The sequence below is a fragment of the Scomber japonicus genome, chromosome 5 (assembly GCF_027409825.1).
Source record: "Scomber japonicus isolate fScoJap1 chromosome 5, fScoJap1.pri, whole genome shotgun sequence".
NCBI lineage: Eukaryota > Metazoa > Chordata > Actinopteri > Scombriformes > Scombridae > Scomber > Scomber japonicus.
Genome location: NC_070582.1, coordinates 26,557,206 through 26,577,878, shown reverse-complemented (window position 1 = coordinate 26,577,878; position 20,673 = coordinate 26,557,206). Strand labels below are relative to the sequence as shown.

The window sequence follows — 20,673 nt, the reverse complement described above, 5'->3', positions numbered from 1 at the left end:
AGTATTTTCCTGATTTCACCTCGTAATAATAGCAAGCTGCTAATATTCCTGCTATTTTGGACCTTGGGGCTGATGCCTGTGTCCCAGAGGGCCATACAGTAAATGTTTTGGTCATATTGCGTTCTTAATCTACAGAGCTGGTCTTTATAATATCAATTAAGTGGCAGATTATTTTCCTGACTAATTATATTGTCAGTGAAATGTCAAAAAATTGGCAATATTATTATTATAACCCAGAGGACAAGGAGGGATCTTGAAATTCTTTGTTTTAGTTGAACAAATACATTCTGTTTAGGATCATATATAAAGAGGAAACGCAGCAAATTGTTACATTTGAGAAGCTATAATCAGTGAATGTTTAAAAAATGACTAAAATGTTACTCACTTGTCAAAACAGTTGTTTATTCATTTTGTTTTGATCCACAGCTAATTGTCTCAGCTGTTCCTGTTAGTAAAGCAGACTGTAGGTGCTGTTAATCGAGTTCTGGCTCAAAGTCCCTCTACTGTATGTTCCTTTATTGCCTGACCCTGTTTTCAGTATCTCTACTGGATGACAAGTTTAAGAGGAAGAGAAGAGAAACCAAACAGCTGACTAAGAAACATGCCTAACATACATCTTCTTCACTGTCACCAAACCAGGTGGTCTTACCAGAAATCCCATTCCGCCTTCAACAATGTCCGCTTTAAAAAATTCATAAAGTTGCATGTGTGATAAACTGAGCTGTGTGATGACCTGTTAACCTGTTTCCTTGTGTCTGGATTCCCCTTCAGACGGCAGCAGGAAGCCGACCCCACGCATAAATGTTCTGATGAGTGGGTGGAAGTTACACAACTAATCCACAACATCTCTATTTTTGTTTTGTTGCAGCTTTTTATAGCTTAAACTCATTTTTAGACTCTATTAACAAAGGCAGCTTGAGACAATGCCAGTTCTAACTAAGGGAGACACATTTTCATTCAGGTTTGCCTCATGCAAATTTGTGGAAACTAGGCGCCGCTTTGTTTTTCTTATCTACACTCCATTTCATTGGGATGGGCATAACCAAAACCAAGGGATATTAGAAATAGTGACAATGGCTGAGGGAAATGAGAGACAAAGGCAGCTGAAGGAAAAGGATCTACAGTCGAAGCCATTTTATTGTATGTAGCACTGAGAAATGAATTTGAAACCTGAGCAAATAAACAGCTAACATATAGCTAAGCAGGCAGAAAAAAATTATGATATTAATAGTCTTTATGGTCAACACTTCACTGACGCACACGTTTTGGACATTTTTAGCTTTACTTTCATTTTGGTGGTTCATCTTTGATCACCTCTGAATCCTGCCTCAATATGATCGAGCATAAACTGGCCCTTCTACTTCTCACCTCTCCAAGCGAAGTGGTCAATAGGAAGCTTTAAGGGGCATTGCAGCCCTTTAGTGTGACACTTCCATGAGGTTAGGGGACTCACAAGAGATAGATTTTAAAAAGAGAGGTCAAAACTGATAAAGCAGAGGCCAAGATATCCTGACTTAATCACTACATTTTGCATTTCCCATAATGCTACCTAGTAGCGTCTTTAGACATTAGATGATGTCTGCTGTTTCCTCTCCAAGCTGAGATACCCTCATGATGTCATCATGGTAATTTTTGTCAAACTTTGGAAAGTTCCCTTCAAGGCCATAGAATAAAGTAAATACATACTGCATCTATGTGTCCTCTCCTGCTGTGGGCTCTTACAACTGTCACCAGCTTTTCCCTTATGTACGACGGCAGTATTAATATCACATGCAAATGTTAAGAGTTCAGATACGTATCTTATTGTGACCATGCTCTTTCTGCCTTGGTTCATTTTATGCAAGCAATCTGTTGCCTTCATTTCAACACTTCATCTCTATGTAAATCATTTATTTTAAAATTACAGTGCATTAGTATATTGCGTCACCATTTTGATGTAAGGCTTTGGTAGTGATGAGGATGGGGCGGTTGGGTTTGATTTGAGTTGGGTAGAAGTTTTTTTTTCCAGTGGACATGTAGGACAGTAACAATGTAATATAAAGAAGTTCATTAGAAACTGTCTGCCTTAGGTACACAGTTGTGGAGTTGTGGAGTGATGTTGAAGGGGGTTCAACCTGGTACGCCACAATACCTGGTATTTAACTTGCAAATGACCAGCGGGATATCAAAACAAAACAGTGCAACAAGGAAGAGTTCGGTTGAATTTCAACATAACTATCATATAAAATGTCAACAAAATGTCCTGTGGACATTGGACGATTCTAAAAGGCAAAAGGAATAATGTGTAATTCAGTACACATTAAAGCACATATATGGTGAGTTTCTTACTATCTTTTTCATCCAGACAGAAAGAACATAAGCCCAGGGAACACCATGCAAAATATATGACACTGACAGGCCTTCTTTGTATTAAGATGTGATTAAAAATGAATGAGGTCACAGAAAAATTCAGGAAAAACTGCTTTGATGGCCATCATTATGAAAAAGGTACAACCCACTGTATTTATATCACTTCATGTTTTGCTTAATACAAATAAATGTTAAACTACATATTAGTATCCATTATCCACTCTCACCTACCTGGAGGACAAAAACTAAAGAGTGTTCTGTTTTATCAAGTGAAGTTAATAATTAACAGACATAACTACACAACTATTGCCCTGCTTTCCCTGCAGAATCATTTATCCCTGTGAAGGGACTGTCCCTGTAGGGATAACTGCAACCCTACTGAGACTCACTCATTTCCTCATACTGACCTGGCAATCACACATGATACAAATACCATGCCATTGCTGCCATATATGTTCATCACATCATGCTTGCACAAACACCCGCTTGAAGAAAAGCAGTGGTTATATGACACAAGGACGTGATGATCCACTTTGCACATGCCTCTATAAACTCTGTTTAAGCTAAAAAAGATCACATTTCCTCAGTGTTGCACTGGGTGTTAAGTGACATAATCACCAGGTCCAACTGGTTAAACTGATGAAACACACAGAGAATTCATTTCACTGGTTAAACTGAGCATTAGCATGTAAAGGCATACAAAAACAGGATGATACAGATGATATACAATAGAGCATCTGTATTTTGTAAGCAAAACCAAACTACCACGGTTCACTGACTGCAACCCCACAACAGGTTTCTTGAGTCTCTGAATGTGGTTTTTGAATGCAAGTCAAAAGTAAGCTTTGTGTTTCACGCTGGTTTGAGGCATTCATTTAAGCTCCATCAATTGACTTTTTAACAAAGAATATGCAGGTAGAGGAACACAAAACTGTATCAACCAAACCAGACGGGGACTAATGAAAGAGGTGAAAAAATTCAAAGAGCATTCTGATAGATTCAAGCTTGTAACATTGAATCCAACATTGTCGCGCAGAACCACAGAAAACAAACTCTACTCTGCTGAGCTTTTTAGCCAGGTTTAGCCCCATGTTTTGGTTTTACAGCACATTTTATTCAGTCTCAATGCCCTGATTAACCCCAATTCATCAGCAGGCAGTTTTGTCAGCTAAAAAGCAACAAACCAGCTGGTAAAAGTGATGCTTTAGCAAGTAAAGACAGAAACATGGGTAAAACCAATGAATACTAAACTCACATTTATGAGGGAAACTGAAAGCCAACTTGAATGCTAATGTTGCCACATATCTGCTAGTAGGTAGACGACTATTCAGTGTTAGCCATGAACAAGGCTAAAAATCTGTCCGTGCAGCTGTCTGTCAGTTTGTTTTTATAATTTCCTCTGCCTGACTAATGCAGACATTTCAACTGAATTCTTCTCATATGTCTACAAGTAAAGACACACGAGTACTAGAGCTGCTTGGCTAAATAATTGGATTCCAACCCACCGTGATGGTTCACTTTTAGAGACAGCTCAGTCTCAAAGACAAGGTTTTGTAAACATACAGGATATTCTAGCTCAGACATTTTTCAGTTGTTAAAGCAGGAAAAGCACTTTATAAGCATTTACAAGCATTTTATGTAGGTGAGTTGGATGCATGGCTCTGGTATTGCACATGCTCACTCATTCACACACACTGGGACACTAAATGGAGTGCAGCCATCATTCATCATATTGAGATTGGTCCTTTTCCTGCTTTGACAAGTCAAAATGTGAAAAAGCTCTATCTGTTCTGCAGCTGTATCATTCTTAGTCAGTGTATTGACTATATTTAGAAATAACTATTATTTCTTTAATAATTACTTAGACATTCACACTTCCTTGTTTTGTAAGCAAAACCAAATACCAGTGTACACACAGCAGAAAAAAGGTGCAGTCTGCTTTGGTGCTGCTTCTGGCTGTACAGCATTTTAGTCTTAACAACACAGTGCTTGAATGGATCAGATGAGTCTCCAAACCAATAACCACAAATATTTTCTCTACCTATTTATCGATGAGAGAGACACACAATTTAAAAGCAATTTACACTCTCAAAAATTACCATAAAGTTGAATCAACACTGGTCTAAAACAGTTAAAGGAAAAACTGAACGTTTAAAGCAGGACTCTTGCATTAGACTTCATATTTAGTGGTAACATTACACTGTTACACACTTTTATACCTTTTATTTTGAAAAATGTAGACCTGATCACCTGTTCTTTAAAAGAAATCATTTTTGATCAAAGGGAACATGAAAAATAGCTAGAAGAATAAAAAGTTGCAGATGGTGGTACAAGGACGGGTGAAATATTTTTATAATGAGGCTTCGACACTTATTTGTGCTGTTTATTATGATATTTTTCTAACTTAACCTGCTCCAGGAGGGTTACTCCTGAGACGCCTGTATGTCCATCATTGGGCGACATGAGCATGGATTTTAGTATGTGTGCATGTAATAAACAGCCTAGTGTGTGTGCGTCTGTGTGCGCGTTACCGGCATGGCACAGTGTACGGGAGTAGACACACTCCATGCTGTGAGCTACATGAAGCCGCTGGTCAGACTCATCATCTGCAGCCCAGCAGATATGCCGCCAGTAAAAAAGCGGATTTCCCGTCATCTTACTTCACTCTGACCCTGCACAGGCTCATTCACTCGCACATAATTAAATGACTTTAAGAAAAGTAAAAGACATACCTTGTGAGTGAAAAAAAATCTTCTCAGCTCGACGAAGTTGCCACTTGTTTTCTATCTAATCATGATTTGAAAGTTATGAAATGAAGCTGGAGAGGATGTAGAGTGTTGACAAAAAGGCCAGCCGCAAAACGGTCAGTTCCTCTATCTGAGTGTACAAGGAAGTAAAAGTTAACTAGCATTATAGGCATAGCCTACATGTCATAAAAAATGAAAAAAGTCCGGAAGCAAGGACGGTATCTATGCAAATTACACTATGCAAGTGGCATCGGCCACTCTGACCTGATAGGACGAACACTAACTGTTGTATTTGTCTTTCTATATGTTTCACTTTGCACGCTTTCTTTTCTTTTATACTATGTATGCAATGTAAATGCTTCTCACTGTCTACTGATGCTCAGTGCAGTTTGAGGACGCTGCGTCAGTTTAGACACCACCCTTCAGCATGTTAAACAGGTGCTTCATAATGTCGGGACCGACGTCTCCTAATAGTCCATTAAAGTGGTCCTTAAGCTCAGTAGACGCTTAATGAAATAATTAACCCATCCTAGTGAGGAGGGAGGAACAGACATTTATAAGTGGTGGAAGAAGTATTCAGACCTATACTTAAATAAAATGAGTACTACAGCACTTCTTTAGTACATGCAGAAGTTATCAGTGTCAGAAAAATGCAGCTACTTAAAAGTATCAATAGCACAATAACTTATAATACAGCAGGAAAGCACCTGTTACTGTTATAACATTACATGACTTATTTCCTCTGTGCCTATACGCTGTCATATAATATAAAGGCAGGGATGCACTAGTAGCATTATTCCCAAATTTAAGAGAAGAGGAAAAATGTTTCTGTTAAAGGGGTTACAAGTAGACATTTCTTCATCTTAAAAGGATCACAAGGAAACCGCTTCAGAATCTGATAATACAACTGCTCGAGGTGTCCGACATGTGACACAGTTGAGAAACATTTAGAACAAGACTGAATAAGTACTTAATTAAAAGTTGTCAGGGCAGTAAATACTATAGGAATTAAGTGAAGAAAAATGATTGCCAGTAAAGGTTTGAACAAATGAAACCAATAGACAAAGTGGAAAATAAGCATGAAGAGACAAAGACAAAGGGTTGAAAATATGATAATAAAGAAAAATGATGTAGCAGAGTATGAAAATAAATCAGAAATGCTGCTTATAACAAACACAGTCGTTATAAACAGTATTTATTCTAGTTGGGGGTATGCGGGTGTCATGAAGTGCATATTACAGGATTATCTCCAGGCTCCAAACATCTTCACATTTCTCAGAATAAAATAATAAAATAATTTCCATAGACAAACATAAAGACAAGTATAAATATTCTTTATGGGACCTTGTCCATCACACCACCGTGTGAACTGCTGTAAGCTTATATAACAGATTTGCATGAGTAACTTGCCTCAGTCATTTGCATGATAGCAGAAGAGGAGGGGGATGAACACAGAATTGCCTTTCAGCCTCTGAGCAGGTGTTTGTATTAGTACAATTAGCGATGTCAAAGTGGAGATCTTGTCGTTTATGTTTATGGCGACATTTTACTGGCTGCCTGGCGAAGTCAGACAGGACCAAATCAAGATGGACAAACGAGGCAAATTGCCACAGTTCACTCGAGGAAGAAACACAGCTGGTCATAGTGTAGGTGCACCTTGCATCCGTGTCCTTTAATACAGGCAGCTTTACAGGTTTACACATCCACACAGAATACCATTCTTCAAAAACTACATTTCATGACAACTGAAATGATTGTAAGAGGTTATAAATATGTTTCGTACTGCACCACTGTAAAAAATAATACACTACTGCATTCCTGTCTCTAGGCTTGTCACGATAACTACTTTGGTTGGATGATATATTGTCCCAGAAATAATCGCGATAAACAATATTATTGTCATTTGAAGATCATTTTATACCACTGATATAATGATAATATAGTAGCCTAATAATTGAAGGGGGGTGGGAATGGAGAGTGGGCGCAACGCTTCCATAAAAACACAGAAAGCAATTATGGGCTGGGACAAAGTTATTTACCTTTATTTCCAAATAAGCTGCAGAAATGTGGCAATATTAAGGTGAAAAAATGTATCATACGATAAATTCGATCTCACATTTTTTTTAATGATGATTGATGTTTTCAACCTATTAACAACTGCTTGTTGCTAAATGATAGTGGAAAACCTCTCTAAATATGGTGGTAGACTGTTACTTTCAGGTCCTGATACACTGGCTGCTACATTAGTACATTAGTATATTATAACATTATGGGTGACTTTATTCGTTCATTACAAACTCAGTCGTAGGCCTGTTAATAGTGATGTAGTTCATATTGATAAAGAAATGGGTGATTCATGCCTCTTAGAAGTATTGCACTACTGACAACAATAAAGCACACAGTATCACATTAACAATATATCTATGTATTATAATGACATTTCATTTTACAGGCAGTCCTCTATTTGTCTTTATTCTGCGGTGAAGATTTGCTCTGATACCCCTTTTACACCAAAGCAGTTCTAGTGTTGATGCTGGGCTGGTCCTGGTGCTGGTTCACAGTCGGTTCAACAGCGAACCAGCTGAGAACCAATTAACTTTTCCACGGCTCAAGGTGGTTAGGGGGCCACGTCATGACGTCACCATATACGTCAGTTACATGGCTGCTTTCCCATAAAGACTCGCATCAACTTCGAAGCAACAACAATACAAAGAAGAAGAAGAGGAAGCAACAACAACAACAACAACAACAACGGCAGACTACGTGACTACAGAGGTCTTCACTGCAGTCAGTCAAACCTCTCATCCAGTGTCAGGTCATGATATGGACGCGTCACAAACTTTGAAAAGTAAAATAAATAAAATAAAAATATTAAATCCAGGGGTACATCCAGTCTTCTTTTTGTGTCTGGTAATCATGAGGCTTACCCACCCTGTGAGTTTGAGGAGGGGTATTGAGCATCCCTGGTGTTTAAGAAAAATGGTCCCTGAATAACTGACACAAATAGTCACACGTTCACACATAAATATAGTGGCTTTTTTTCTTAAAACTGGTTTAAGATGTTAAACCCAGAAACTGAAGATAAAAAACACTGTTGTGCTCATCACACCTGAACTTATTACTTCAGTTAGTGGTTTCAATAGAGATTACATGGATGCATTGCAGAAACGAGTACCCCTGCCTCTTCTCTGATGTGTTTTCTTCTTCAGTCCAACTACCAAGCGTAGCATGGTGGAAAGAAGTGTGAACACACCCGTGCACACATCGGCGCCTTTCACAGAGATGATAACAGGTGGCTGTCAGTCGTGTGTGTGAGTGTCAGATCAAACATTTCTGATCACTTATAGGCTGCCTTTAGACCTACTGTAGTTAAGCTTGGTTAGCCTTCTTTATGTTGTAATTATGACATATTTGAAAGCCAAAACCATCAGCTGATCAGTGTAAACACCTGAGGATGGCCTTTGTGTCATTTACCATATAAACGAAGCAGCAGTTTGTGTGTATAAGGGTCCGAACTGAATGAAAGGCAGGGGAAGATAAATCTGATGTCACTGCATATATTGGAAACATTTATGGTTTGATGTAAATTAGATTTTAAAAACAGTGTGCATCAGTACCAGATAGACTGGGGACCTCAAATAGGTGTGATGGCTTTGGTCTATTTCCCTGTTGCCCTTCACTACTCCTGGTCCTCCTCTGGTTCCCTGAGGCCCTGACTATGCAGAGTCTTCCCTGTCATCTCCATGATGGCTTGGACCTCTGGATCCACATCCAGGATACTCCTTTTGCCCTCGCCTTCCTCACCCTGAAACACAAAAATAGTAAGACAGTCAAACATGCTGTGGGTTTAATTTTCCAGTCTGAAGGAAACAGCTGTATAATGTAAAAAAGCTGAGATGTAAATGAGGTTCTCTATTTGTGGTACACTCACAGTTAATTACATGCCTGACGGGTATGCTCACCACTGTCTGAATTCTAAAAATATTGGGTGGTAAGTTTTGTTACGACTCTAACCTCACCTAATAGTTGAAGACCATTTTTGAACTGAATTTGCTAAATGGTTAGAACAACATCAAGCCAGATGAAACAGCATGGATTAGCCTTCCCCAGGATATATTAAGAACTGAACAAGTACTCTGACCTCCTCTGGTTGTGGGGGTTTTCCAACCGCCCACACTTCCATAGAGTCCAAGGTAAAGTCCTCCTTTCCGGAGAGCTGAGGGCTGCCGTAGGTGGTACATTTGGGCCGCGCACGGCTATGGCCGTGTCCAAAGTCACTATCCAACCATAGGCCAAAGTACCCGTGCTGACCGCCCATGCCCTGATAATGAGCGACAAAAAGAATAAAGACAAGCACATAATAGGATAATTGTTATGCATCACTCAAGTCTGAATTATTACATTTTTTTTGCCTTTCCAAAACAAAAAACACAAAAACAAAAATGTAAAGAGTAAATTATGTGATTTGTTGCTTAAACTTAAGGTACATATGTTAGCATGTCAGTCTAGCTGTCAGTAACTAGCTTATAGCTATATTGGTAACTTCACCCACTCTCACTTCCAATGAAAAGGCACGTTAGTTAACTAAATGGTGAGACTTCAAGTTACATAAAAAAAGAACAATAGCAGACCTACTGGTGTAATATTTATCCAATGTGTACGTAGAAGCTAGTCCATGATGCTATCAGAGATTAGCTTTAGCAGCTCTGTCCTGCCCTTTACTGGGTTTTTGGGGAAGTTTACGCTCCCCAAACACACCTAACTCTACAAGGTTTTTCTTTTGTAATATTTAAAATGAAACATTCTGAAAAAATGAACGATAAAGCTTAACCTCTTCTTTGCTTGTCCAAGTATCAGAATTAGTTTGATTTGGTGTTGTTATGGTGACATATCAGGCAAAAATATACAGACAAAGTAATTAAAAGAATTGTAAGTTAAGGTTAAAGTTTAAGCCTTGTTGTTAGGCTGGCTGCAGTCAGGAAGAAAGGTGAGCTAAGACAATAAACAGTTATGTTAAAGTAAAATAACAGTCAATTCAATTTTTCTTTATCATACTTACAAAGATTAATGCAAGAACAATCCTGTTTCTTTATGTCCATGTATTCTGCTTGATTCATGAGCTGGTGAGGAGGCTAAGTGTTAACTATAGCCTCAGTCTTTTAGCACAGTATCATGTATGTAGCATATTTAAGACCCTTTTAACAGGGTTCCCATTTTAAAATGAGTCAGAGACACAGTCTGAAAAGGCTTTTTCACCAAAGTCATAGAGCTAATGTTGTTGCTAAATCAGCTGGCTAGCTACAGCTGATAAGATCTGCCAGTGACAGCTGTCTTTACAGGGGGGAAAGTGAACGGTCGCTGACCAGAAAAGAGAAGGCCTGTTTTTTTTTCTGAAATCATTGACCCATTGTTTCAAAAATGTCAAAGTTTCAAAGTTTCAAAATTAGTAACTGAGCAAATTACTAAGGGGCAGGGCGTAGCTGACTTAGCGTTAGCTACTTTCACCAAAAGTTAATTCAAATTTACATGAATTCATTCATATGTGTTGAAATGTACAGTAAGTTTATCAGAGCTTCTTCACCAAAAACGAACACCTGTGTTTTTGGATAGTAGCTAATAAGAATAGAGTTGGAAGCTATAAAACCAAAACAATAAGCTGAAAGAGGTTTAAACACTACAACCGAAAATACTGACTTATTATTGTTAATTGGCTATTAAGGGCTACTATTCTACCACTATGAAAAAGTTTGGTTTGATAATAGTGTTTTTTTCTATCTGCTGTGTTTTACTATCAGAAACTTTGTTATGAATAACAGTGCATCATATTCATAATATTATAAAGGTATATATAAGGTTTGAGGCTGTGGTAAACCCTTTCTGGCTTCTGTCCCCTAAATCAGAAACCTTGTACACTGATGCAGCGTTATCAGGACATATCTGAAAAACAACAGAGCAGAGCAACAGAATTCAAGTTCTCCTCTGTTAGACTAATGCTATCTCACCAATCCGTTGGGCATGGTCTGCTGATTCTGGTTGAGGTACATGAAGTGTTGGTTGTATCCTGTAGCTGTATAAACTCTCAGTCTGGGGAGCACAGTGAACAGGAAGCATCTGGAGTCACCTGCACACTCACACAAATATACAAATTGTGAAGATCTGAGAGAAAAGTCAAGTGACAGCCCACAGTATTCAAACAAGGAGTATTACTTCCTCATTGTGTCCTCTTATCAGTGCTTAGTCTTGATCTGGGGTCTGGTCCATAGCTAGATGATGGTAGTGTTTCTACCACAGTGCAAAAACCACTATGTTGTGGGTTTAAGAGGCTAAGTTGTGGTAGGTTGTTTTCTACAAATCATCTCTGTTCTTCATTCAACAGCACAGAATCAATTATTGACAAGTTTTAATTCACTTGTTAGTCTTGATAACAAAACTGATACGGTATCATTTTGACCTCCTATGAGTAAATGCTATTGCCATGCTGCATTTGTTTGACCCTTAAAATACATTGAAGTTTAATCTTCAGACTTTAAATTCACAAAAACGTTGAGTAACAATTAATTAAATGCATGAATTACAAATATAAAGGTTCACTTTTATTTGTTAGTATGCTATGCTAATATACAAGCTACTGTGACAAAATATTATCATTGAGATTAATAATTATATTTATTACTTACTAAAGTGTCTTTCAATTTTTCAGTTGCTAACATGAACTAGCAATTTGTGTAGGCTAATACTACTGTCTAGAATTGTTGGAGGAAGCTGCTAGACTCAGCATTCATCAAATAGCAAATTGGGTCTAAGGTCTGTAAGTGTGGGATCAAACAAAGTGTGTTCCTTCTCTCACCCTGGAACTGAGGTTTGACATCCCAGCCGTGGGAGGCGAAGCCACCAAAAATATGTCCCTCTGTGTCTTTTATAAGCAGCAAGGTGGGCCCCCGCTTTGTCAGGCCAGCCACCATCCTGGTGAAACTCTCCCCGTGCAGCTGTGTGGAAAACACCAGTCTCCAGGGGGCGCTGTAACTGTCTGGCAGCTTGAAAAAGGTTACCAGAGAGAGTTGACAGTGAGAGTAAATACGACCAGTGGTTAGATGTCTGCTCAGGTTGAAGTTAGGCAGAGACACAATCGTAATGAAGAGAAGTCACCAAACTCAGGGGAATGATAAAGGTGTATGTTTTCCTGCAGGTGATATTAAACTACTGAATGAAGATAGAATGAGGAAGATGTCAGTCACCCATGGTCCACACACCCACATACACACACACACACACACATTATATCATTCTATGGATATATGAGTATATATAATTTGTTATCATTTATCAGACGTTGTGATTACATAGACAAATGATCAACAACACACTACACTGTTGGATTAAATATACTCATTTTACAGCACAGTATATTTGACTCATGAACATATTTTATTGTGATGGACTTTGTGACGTTAGATTTAGAAAGGTTTCAAATAAATAAACTATACATACACCATGTCATATCCCAGAATATCTCCAAAACTGACTTGAAATGTATATGAAACAAAACAAAATATGGCGACAAAACCAAAACCTTTATTTATCCTAGATTGTTTGTTGCCTTCTGTTCTATGTTTTAGAATTACGTGGGCAGAAACAGTTATTCATGTTATTCTCCATTTTTCTTTGTCTCATTCTGCTCTTCAGGTATTACATTGCATGCTGTTAAAGTACTTCTTTAATCTCACATTTCTCCTAAGAATAATCCATTGTTGTAAAGGTCAAAACCATGAATAACAGTAAAACTCATTTACCATCTAATAATAATGTTGTGACTGGCACAGATCAAATTGTCAAATGACAGCGGAAGCATTTATCTTATGACTTGATTAATGACTTGTATAGCATAAGGTTTATGGTTAATGACCTCACTAAGCGCATGACATTGGTGTCTGATGAATTGTACGAAGCTCTAATAACAGTAGGAAGTGACACTGTATTATTACCGAACATCTCGAATGCGATGGAAAAAACTGTTCCTCTTCTTTAAGCTTGATTTATGGTGTTTTTTCGTCACGCCATTCTACCTAACACAGTGCTCTTAGTGCTGTTAGTTCCTGATAAAAAATATATGGATTAACTTGTGCAAATTAACTAGTGTGACAACTATGTGGCTTTTGTGTCCTATCCAAGCTGTTCATAAAGTTTTGATGGATGTGTCACAACTATTAAATTTGACTTTTTAAAATCATGCAGTGAAGAAATGTGTAACTTTAGCCAGTTTTCATTCTAGTGCTTTGTTTCATATATATAATGTATCAATTCTCAGTGGTATCTCACTGTTCATTCTTCGTAAGCCACTGCTAGTTTATGGCACCTATAAAGGGCATGTCATTCGTTCAACTGGTAGATACCAATCTCCGACGACCTATATTGTATGTTACTGGTAGTGTGCAACTCATATTTCATGCCATTCATATGCATCAACCAGCTCTCTGCCCAGTCTGCCAACTTAACCACCACGGGGTCAAGAGCCTTCAGCCGATCTGCTCTCGCCTTTGGAACTCTCTCTCCACCTTTAAATCCCGCCTGAAAGCGCACCTATTCAGAGTGGCATACTCTGTCTCTCACTGACTATGCAATCACATTCTTGTTTATTTATTGTACTAATGCACTTTGTAGTCACATTCATATTCTTTATCTTTGCACTAAATGTTTGATTTATATTGTTTGATGTACTGTTGTTGTGTCATATGTGCCTTGTAAGGTGTGTGAGTGCTTTGAAAGGTACCTTTAAATAAAAAGCATTATTATATTATTATTATTATTACTATCATCATATATTGCTTTCAGAGTCCCACAATGACATGAAAAAAGAAGTAAAAAATTTGCTGTATTTTGGAGCTAGAATTTTCCCCAAAACTTGTTCAGATTAAAACCAAACCCACATATTTCGGTCAGAATCCATCAAATTTGTACACTGATTCATCACTATCTATAATTTTGTCATCCTGTTTTTCCACTTTGTCACTTATACAAATAGTCATCTACTGCATGTCTGTCTATCCTTGAAAGTGGATCCCTCTTCTGTTGCTTCTTCCAATTTTTTTCCCATTCAAGTATTTTTGGGGAGAGTTTTTCCTTATTCGTATTAACTAAGACACTGTGGTAAATATAAATTACAACTGACTTCATTTGACTTGACACTAACCTGTGGTGCCATAAATATGAGGGTGGGAAGGTCCAGCAGACACTTAAGTTCTTTCCAAGGTGTCTCCCTGCAAGGGGGCAGCAAGGTGGGGGCCGGCCGCCCGCTCAGGGAAACATTTAAACCTTCAGCCACCAGCATCTCCAGGTACAATGATACCTGGGACACCCTAAAAATCCAGTCCTCCAGACAGGAAACATCACAGCCTCCCTGGTCTGAGCATGAAATAGAAGAGGAGAGAGAGAAGCCGTATCAGCGGTCACATTTCTTTACTGTTATTTGGCCAAAAGACCTTAAAATCACCTGTTTACCTGAGGGTTTGAGCTCAGAACACATGTGCTCTGCCAGGAGTTTGACACCCTGGGAGTCATCACCCATTCTCTCTGGCTTCCAGCCCTGCAGGCGCCCTCTGTTGACCAGAATCTGAACTACAGCAGAGATCAGGTCCTGTAGGAACTGTGGGGAAAAGGCAGTACGGGCATCAATACGGAAACATTGAGGTAGCAGGGTTGCGACAAAAAAAAGAAAAAGAAAAACACTGAAATTGATACAGAAATCTAACTCTTGCACTCACCTCTGCTACCTGTTCAGATGTGACAACTGTGGACCCCGCTCCACACTGGGACATAGCCATGACGAGCGGAGCCCGCTCCTCTGCAGTGCCTCGCAGAGTGTCTGCTAAGAAGATGACGAGTTGCTCTCGACCCACTCCAGAAGTAGCAGCGGACAAGCTGGTCTTCCCTGGACCTGATGATGCTGCTCCAGAGTCGATACTGCACATGCACTGGTAAACCCTCCTTACCATGGAGTCTGGAGCCAGGCTGCTCATGGAGGACTGGGAGGGACAAAAGTGGTTATTGACTATTAAATATTGTAAAGCTAGACTAAAGTGAGAAACAAATGTCCAAATGTGTCTTGAGAGTTGTATTTTGTGTTTTATATTAATCTCATTGGGCATCTGGTAAAAGTAATATATAGAATATAGATATCTCTGTCCATCAAGAGCACACTAAACTTAGTTTTTACCTTATTACACTAATAATATATTCATCCTAACATTCGCACCTGCAGCATCTCAAGTGTTAGAGTTTTCCCTGCTGCCGTTTTTCCTGGGGCTCCTGAAGGGGCCCCGACGCCGCCCTGGAGCCTGTCAAAGACCCCCTCAATTACCGGCCGTTCCTCAGGGCGGAAGCGGGCCAGCCGCTTCTGCACCACCACACTCTCAGTGTTTCCCATGGTGCTCTGCAGTCAAGACACACAGTATGCCAGAACACACACGTCACTGACATTATGTTAACATAATTAAAGGAAAAGTCTACTGAAAATTGTGGTTTATTGATTTCAGACAGTATAGTCAGCAGGCTCTCCATAACTTAACTCAAGTTGTTTGATATATAAAATATCAGAAAATGGTGAAAAATGTTGTCACAGTTTCCCAAAGCCTTGATAACATCTTCAAATGTCTTGTTTTGTCCAAAACCAACTGATGTTCCGTTTAGTGTCAGAGGACTGAAGAAATCAGCAAATATTCACATTCAAAAAGCTAGCTAAACAGAATTTGCACATTTTTTCTTGAAGAATGAATGAAAACATTTAATAGATTATTAAAATACTTGGTGATTAATTTAGCAGTTGGCAACTAGTCGAATAATCGACTAATCGTTGCAGATCTAAATCATATCTCATCATGCTGTTGTCCTTATAAGATTGTTATTCAATGTCTAAAGAGCAGCTTCACCTTCTGTGCCTGAATGATGGTCTGTGAAAACTAAGCTGTACAATATCACAGTTAATAACGTGCCTATGACATTAAACTTTATAATTGGGGTTTTTAAGAGCTGTGGACAAATTAAGACACAAATATGTCATCATGAGCTCACTGTGATAGACATTTGTTTCTATTTTTGGACATTTTATGTAAAACACATCGTATAGCTATATATGCTTTATACCAAACTCCATATAATTTAAAACACGGTATGATATAATGTAAAACAGCTTCTTAAAGCTACTGTGTACAAGCAGTTCAGCAACAGAATTTCAATAAAATAACTTTCACTTCTCAAGTTTTTACGAGCAAAAGAAAAACACATAAAAGGTAAGTATGTGAAATGTTGCACTGAATAATATTTTTGCTTATAGCTGCTTCCCCTCAGTGAAACTGTGGTCGCTTGAACTTTGGACAAAATTAGCTAAATTAACTGTTAGCTAACGTTAGCAAACCGCTGTAGCTACATTATTTCACTTGTACCGAAATGTTTATATATGAGACCCTTTGGGTTGTAAAATATATGACGCACATGATGTCCACAAGGTTAGCCAACTTAAATATGATCACCAAACGTGTATGTCGCCAACCTTTTACAGCACAGATGCTTTGCTTTCCATCCTGCATCTACTGACAGCAAAATGTAAACTTCCTGGTGCTTCAAAATGACATATATTGTAGCCAATAAAATGAGTCAAGTGATCAGCTGCTTCATTGTGATTGGTCTATTATGTTGAGAGGCGGGGTTGGGGATAATATAGTTGGGTTACGTTCAAGAGCACTAGGTGGATCTGTTATTCATAGTATTATTGTCTGTTCGGTTAATAACAATCATGAAAATAAAAAGTACATCTGTACATGGCGTAGCATGCATGAAATAATTGTTAGTCTTCATAACTGGCATTTAGACTGTCTTTAGGTACTAATATCTTACTGAAGTACAGATATGTTTGGTTTTTAAATATTTATTTAACATTTAAAGACTTGAAAAGGTGTCTTATTTCTCAAAGGACAATGCAGACGGACAAAAGCATAACTCAGTAGTGTGGGAACGTATTTGTAGTTGCTTCTGTACTGACCCTTCATCTTTTAGTCACTAATACATAGTGAATCCTAACAGGTCTGACGTTCCCCACACCTAGCATCATCTTTTAATATCCAGACCAATTTCATATGCAAGGCTTAGGGACAGTCTGCAAAGTTGCAGAACCACATGTATGCCAACACAAAAAGACAAGTCATCCCAGTAGCTGCAGGAGGAAGTGGAATTCATAAAACCTTGTACAGTGATGTCCCTTCTGTCACCAGGAGAGTGTGCACAGGAGTAATCAAAGAGCCCCATTTGCAGAAACAACAGGCAGTTCAACAACTCCTTTTACGGGCATAAGATTTACTATGTGAGTGCACTGAGCTGGGTGTGTTGCATTGTAATGAAGTCTTGTAGGCCAGTGGATGCACCCACGTCTGCACAGCTGAATGTGAAGGTGACGTGCAGCCATCTGCCCACGTCAAGTAAACAGGCTGGTGTAAACAGGATGCCAGTGAATCAGTGAGTACAGCACAATGTGAACCACAGACCTAGAAAATCCATTTTGAAGGGCATTTACTGTAAAACGAATAAGTAGGTTGGTCATTCTAAATGAATGAATAAATGAATGAATAAAGTTCACCCTGTCCCCTTTGAATGTAGCAGCCATAGTAGCTAGATTGCATGTTTTTTTAACTTTGGCTACAGGAACTGCTAGTTTAGATCTGACATATCCTGAACCAACTGTATCATTTTCATCAGTATGGAGTCTGCAACATTATTGTTATATATGTCTTATCGTCTTTCTTTGATAAAGTTGATAGTATACTGTACTGGTAGTGTCCAGTTCTACAAGCCAAGACAGATAAAGAGTGAAGCAATGTAGAATTTAAACCCAAAGTCAGTACCACACAGGATATAGGGAGATAATAAAAACCCTCTGTGCCAATGCTGCTTCCATTTAACCAGTGTCCAAAGAGTTTGATATGATGCAGGTTATAAACATTTTACTGTTACACTTATGCTGTCATTAATTCTCAGGTTTTTCCCATCACACACAAACAAGCTCATCATACAGGCATGTAGACAGTACTTGGAGAGGACTTACTGTGATCTCTTGCATAATTATTGCATTACACAGACACTGTATTTGCTATTGGTTTGATTAAGAGAGTGCATCTTCAAGAGGCAGAGAAGAGTAATAGCAAAAGAACCAAACATTGTTTAAATGTACTTTAAACTTGATAATAAACTTGAAAAGAATAATGATGAATAACAAAAAACAATGTAGTATAGTTAGAAATAAGTCATAAAGTCAGTAAAGTGGATGAATAATTTCTGTCACACAGAAATATCTGCTAACCTTAGCCACCATAAACTACTGTTCATAGCAGGCCATGATTTAAAACCATTTAGAGTATTAAATTGAGCAGGACTGTGTTTTATTTCTTTTGATTTTATCTTTGTGTTAGTAAAAGGAAGAACTTTCAGAACTTATATACTCATACAAAAGACACAACACTACAATTTCCTCTATCTCCTGCTCTTAGCTATTTGTGTCATCTGTTTGCTCTCGTATTTCTCTTGCCTCATTGGTGTTTCAAGCAGGTACAGACAAAACCACTACACATGCTTCACTGACATATGACTGCATATGTGTACATGTTCCAATAAAAAGAGAGACTTGGCTTGATTACTATCTCTGGCAGTCACCACGTTGGCTCTTCAGCTCAATCTACTGCCTCAGCTGTGAACAAGTTCAAACATGAGAGAAGTGAGTCTTGCTAGTTCTTCTTTTCTCTTCCCTTTGCCCACCACCCCTCCTCTCAGTTGCATCCCTATATGGTAAAAGTCTCACTGCTGAGTGACTGCACAGGAAATCCACCATTTGAATACTGAGTTTAAAAAAAAAAAAAAAAAAAAAGAGAGAGAGAGAGAGAGAGAAAAAAAATCATACACCACACTCTTTGATAAACTAAAATTGTCTCTCGACTTCAAAGTGTTCTTGTATATCCATTTTAAGAAAGGCTATATTCTGCTTGCTTGCCACGTGTAATTGTAGTCACTTGTACTTTCTGTGTTTTGTCTGTATATTTTAAGTCCCAGAGCAAAGATTAGGCACAAAATGCCCTGATATATTTATTCAATTTTTTAAGTTTGAAAGTTTTGCACTTGACAATATTAAGAGCAGACAGTGAAAACCATGAGACACCATGATGTGTAGCAAAGCATTGATCTTAACCCAGTGCATGTATTGCAAGGTTTCTGAAGCACATGGCACAAGAGGCCATGTCATATGAGGAACTGCTTGTACCTCTGAGATCTGAGCACATGATTCTCCTATGTCTGCGTGCTTTGCATGTGTACACTAAATGATTTGAATAAGGCAGACACTCTTCTGAACTTGAGACATTTTTTTGGTTTTTTGCAAAAAAAAACCTGACTGCTTCCTCTGCGTGTGTGCATGCACCACAATGTACCACCTCAGGCTGCAACTGAGCTTCATCTTTCAAGTTTGCAATGAAAACTTTCATTCATCGTCATGTGGTTTCCTGGTACATGACAATCAGACTAAACATACTTTTTTGCAAGGTACAAGCTTCTTCATGTGTACTGACTTCATGTGACAGAATTGTGAGAGAAGTGTTGGTCACATTGAAGCATCTGTGACATCTGTGAATGCAACTTCACCTTTTATGGAATCAGCCTTGTGAAAGACAACCACCACGGTTAACCTAAAACATGCAACCAACACGCACACACACACACACACACACACACACACACTCACTCACTCACTCACACACACACACACACACACACACACACACACACACACAATTATAAAGAACCATATCTCTTTCTGTTAGCAACGGTGCAAGAAAGCTTCCTCATTTGGTCTGTGTCTGATTCATCTGTTGAGAGATTCCATGTCATCACATCTTTAATGTGGGTGTAGGGACTTCTGCTTGCTGATTTGACTGTAAAAATGCAACCAGAAGCTGAGATGTTTGGTATCCTATGACAATCATTTTCACTGAATGTATTTTCAGCCATTTTCACACAATGAAATATGAAAAATAGCATCAAATTAAGAATCTCAAAAAACACATCATGCACACCCTTATTTTACCAAGTGGTTATTGTCCTGAAGCTAACATTTGTATGATAGCCATGGGACAACAACTGCCTCAGCCCATGCCTGCAAAAGTTTACAAAAACGGAGGGAAAAAACAGTTGTGAAAAGAGGTGCAAAATACAAGGTTGGACCAACATATTAGTTAACACAAGTTTGCTACTACAGCTTTTAGGAAAAAAAATATACATTTGCTTTTAAGATTAGCATTTTGCCACCATGGCAATAAACTAACATTAGCTTGCAAGAGTGAGCTGACAGCTAACAGTTAGCCAGGATGCTACCAGCCAAAACTGATATACTGCTTTATAAAAGAAAAAGCTAAATCTTAGCTAAGTCTTAGCTTACTGCACTGGCAAATATCTAGCTTCAAATCTTAAAATGTTCATATTGGTTGTAGCTCCTTGTACTGTATATTATCTCTCTTTTTTTACATTTATTTTAAAATTTTGTAGCCATTGG

General features: G+C 38.4%; 2 protein-coding genes across 2 annotated transcripts in view; both read right to left on the bottom strand.

The window, feature by feature from the left end:
• Positions 1–5,215, bottom strand: part of plcg2 (phospholipase C, gamma 2) — a 31,724-nt gene extending 26,509 nt beyond the window's left edge. Inside the window, exon 1 of the mRNA XM_053318620.1 lies at positions 5,082–5,215. The gene's annotated coding sequence lies outside the window, so the exon portion shown is untranslated. The remainder of the gene's footprint in view (positions 1–5,081) is intronic.
• A 2,120-nt stretch (positions 5,216–7,335) lies between these two features.
• Positions 7,336–16,670, bottom strand: meak7 (MTOR associated protein, eak-7 homolog). The gene is made up of 9 exons (XM_053318631.1): positions 16,639–16,670; positions 15,346–15,522; positions 14,855–15,115; positions 14,592–14,736; positions 14,284–14,495; positions 11,944–12,130; positions 11,099–11,217; positions 9,238–9,417; positions 7,336–8,901 (listed from the first exon to the last, which is right to left on the bottom strand). The coding sequence occupies exons 2-9, from the start codon at positions 15,514–15,516 to the stop codon at positions 8,776–8,778; spliced, it is 1,401 nt and encodes a 466-aa protein (XP_053174606.1). The 5' UTR covers positions 15,517–15,522; positions 16,639–16,670; the 3' UTR covers positions 7,336–8,775.
• Positions 16,671–20,673: the final 4,003 nt, after the last annotated feature.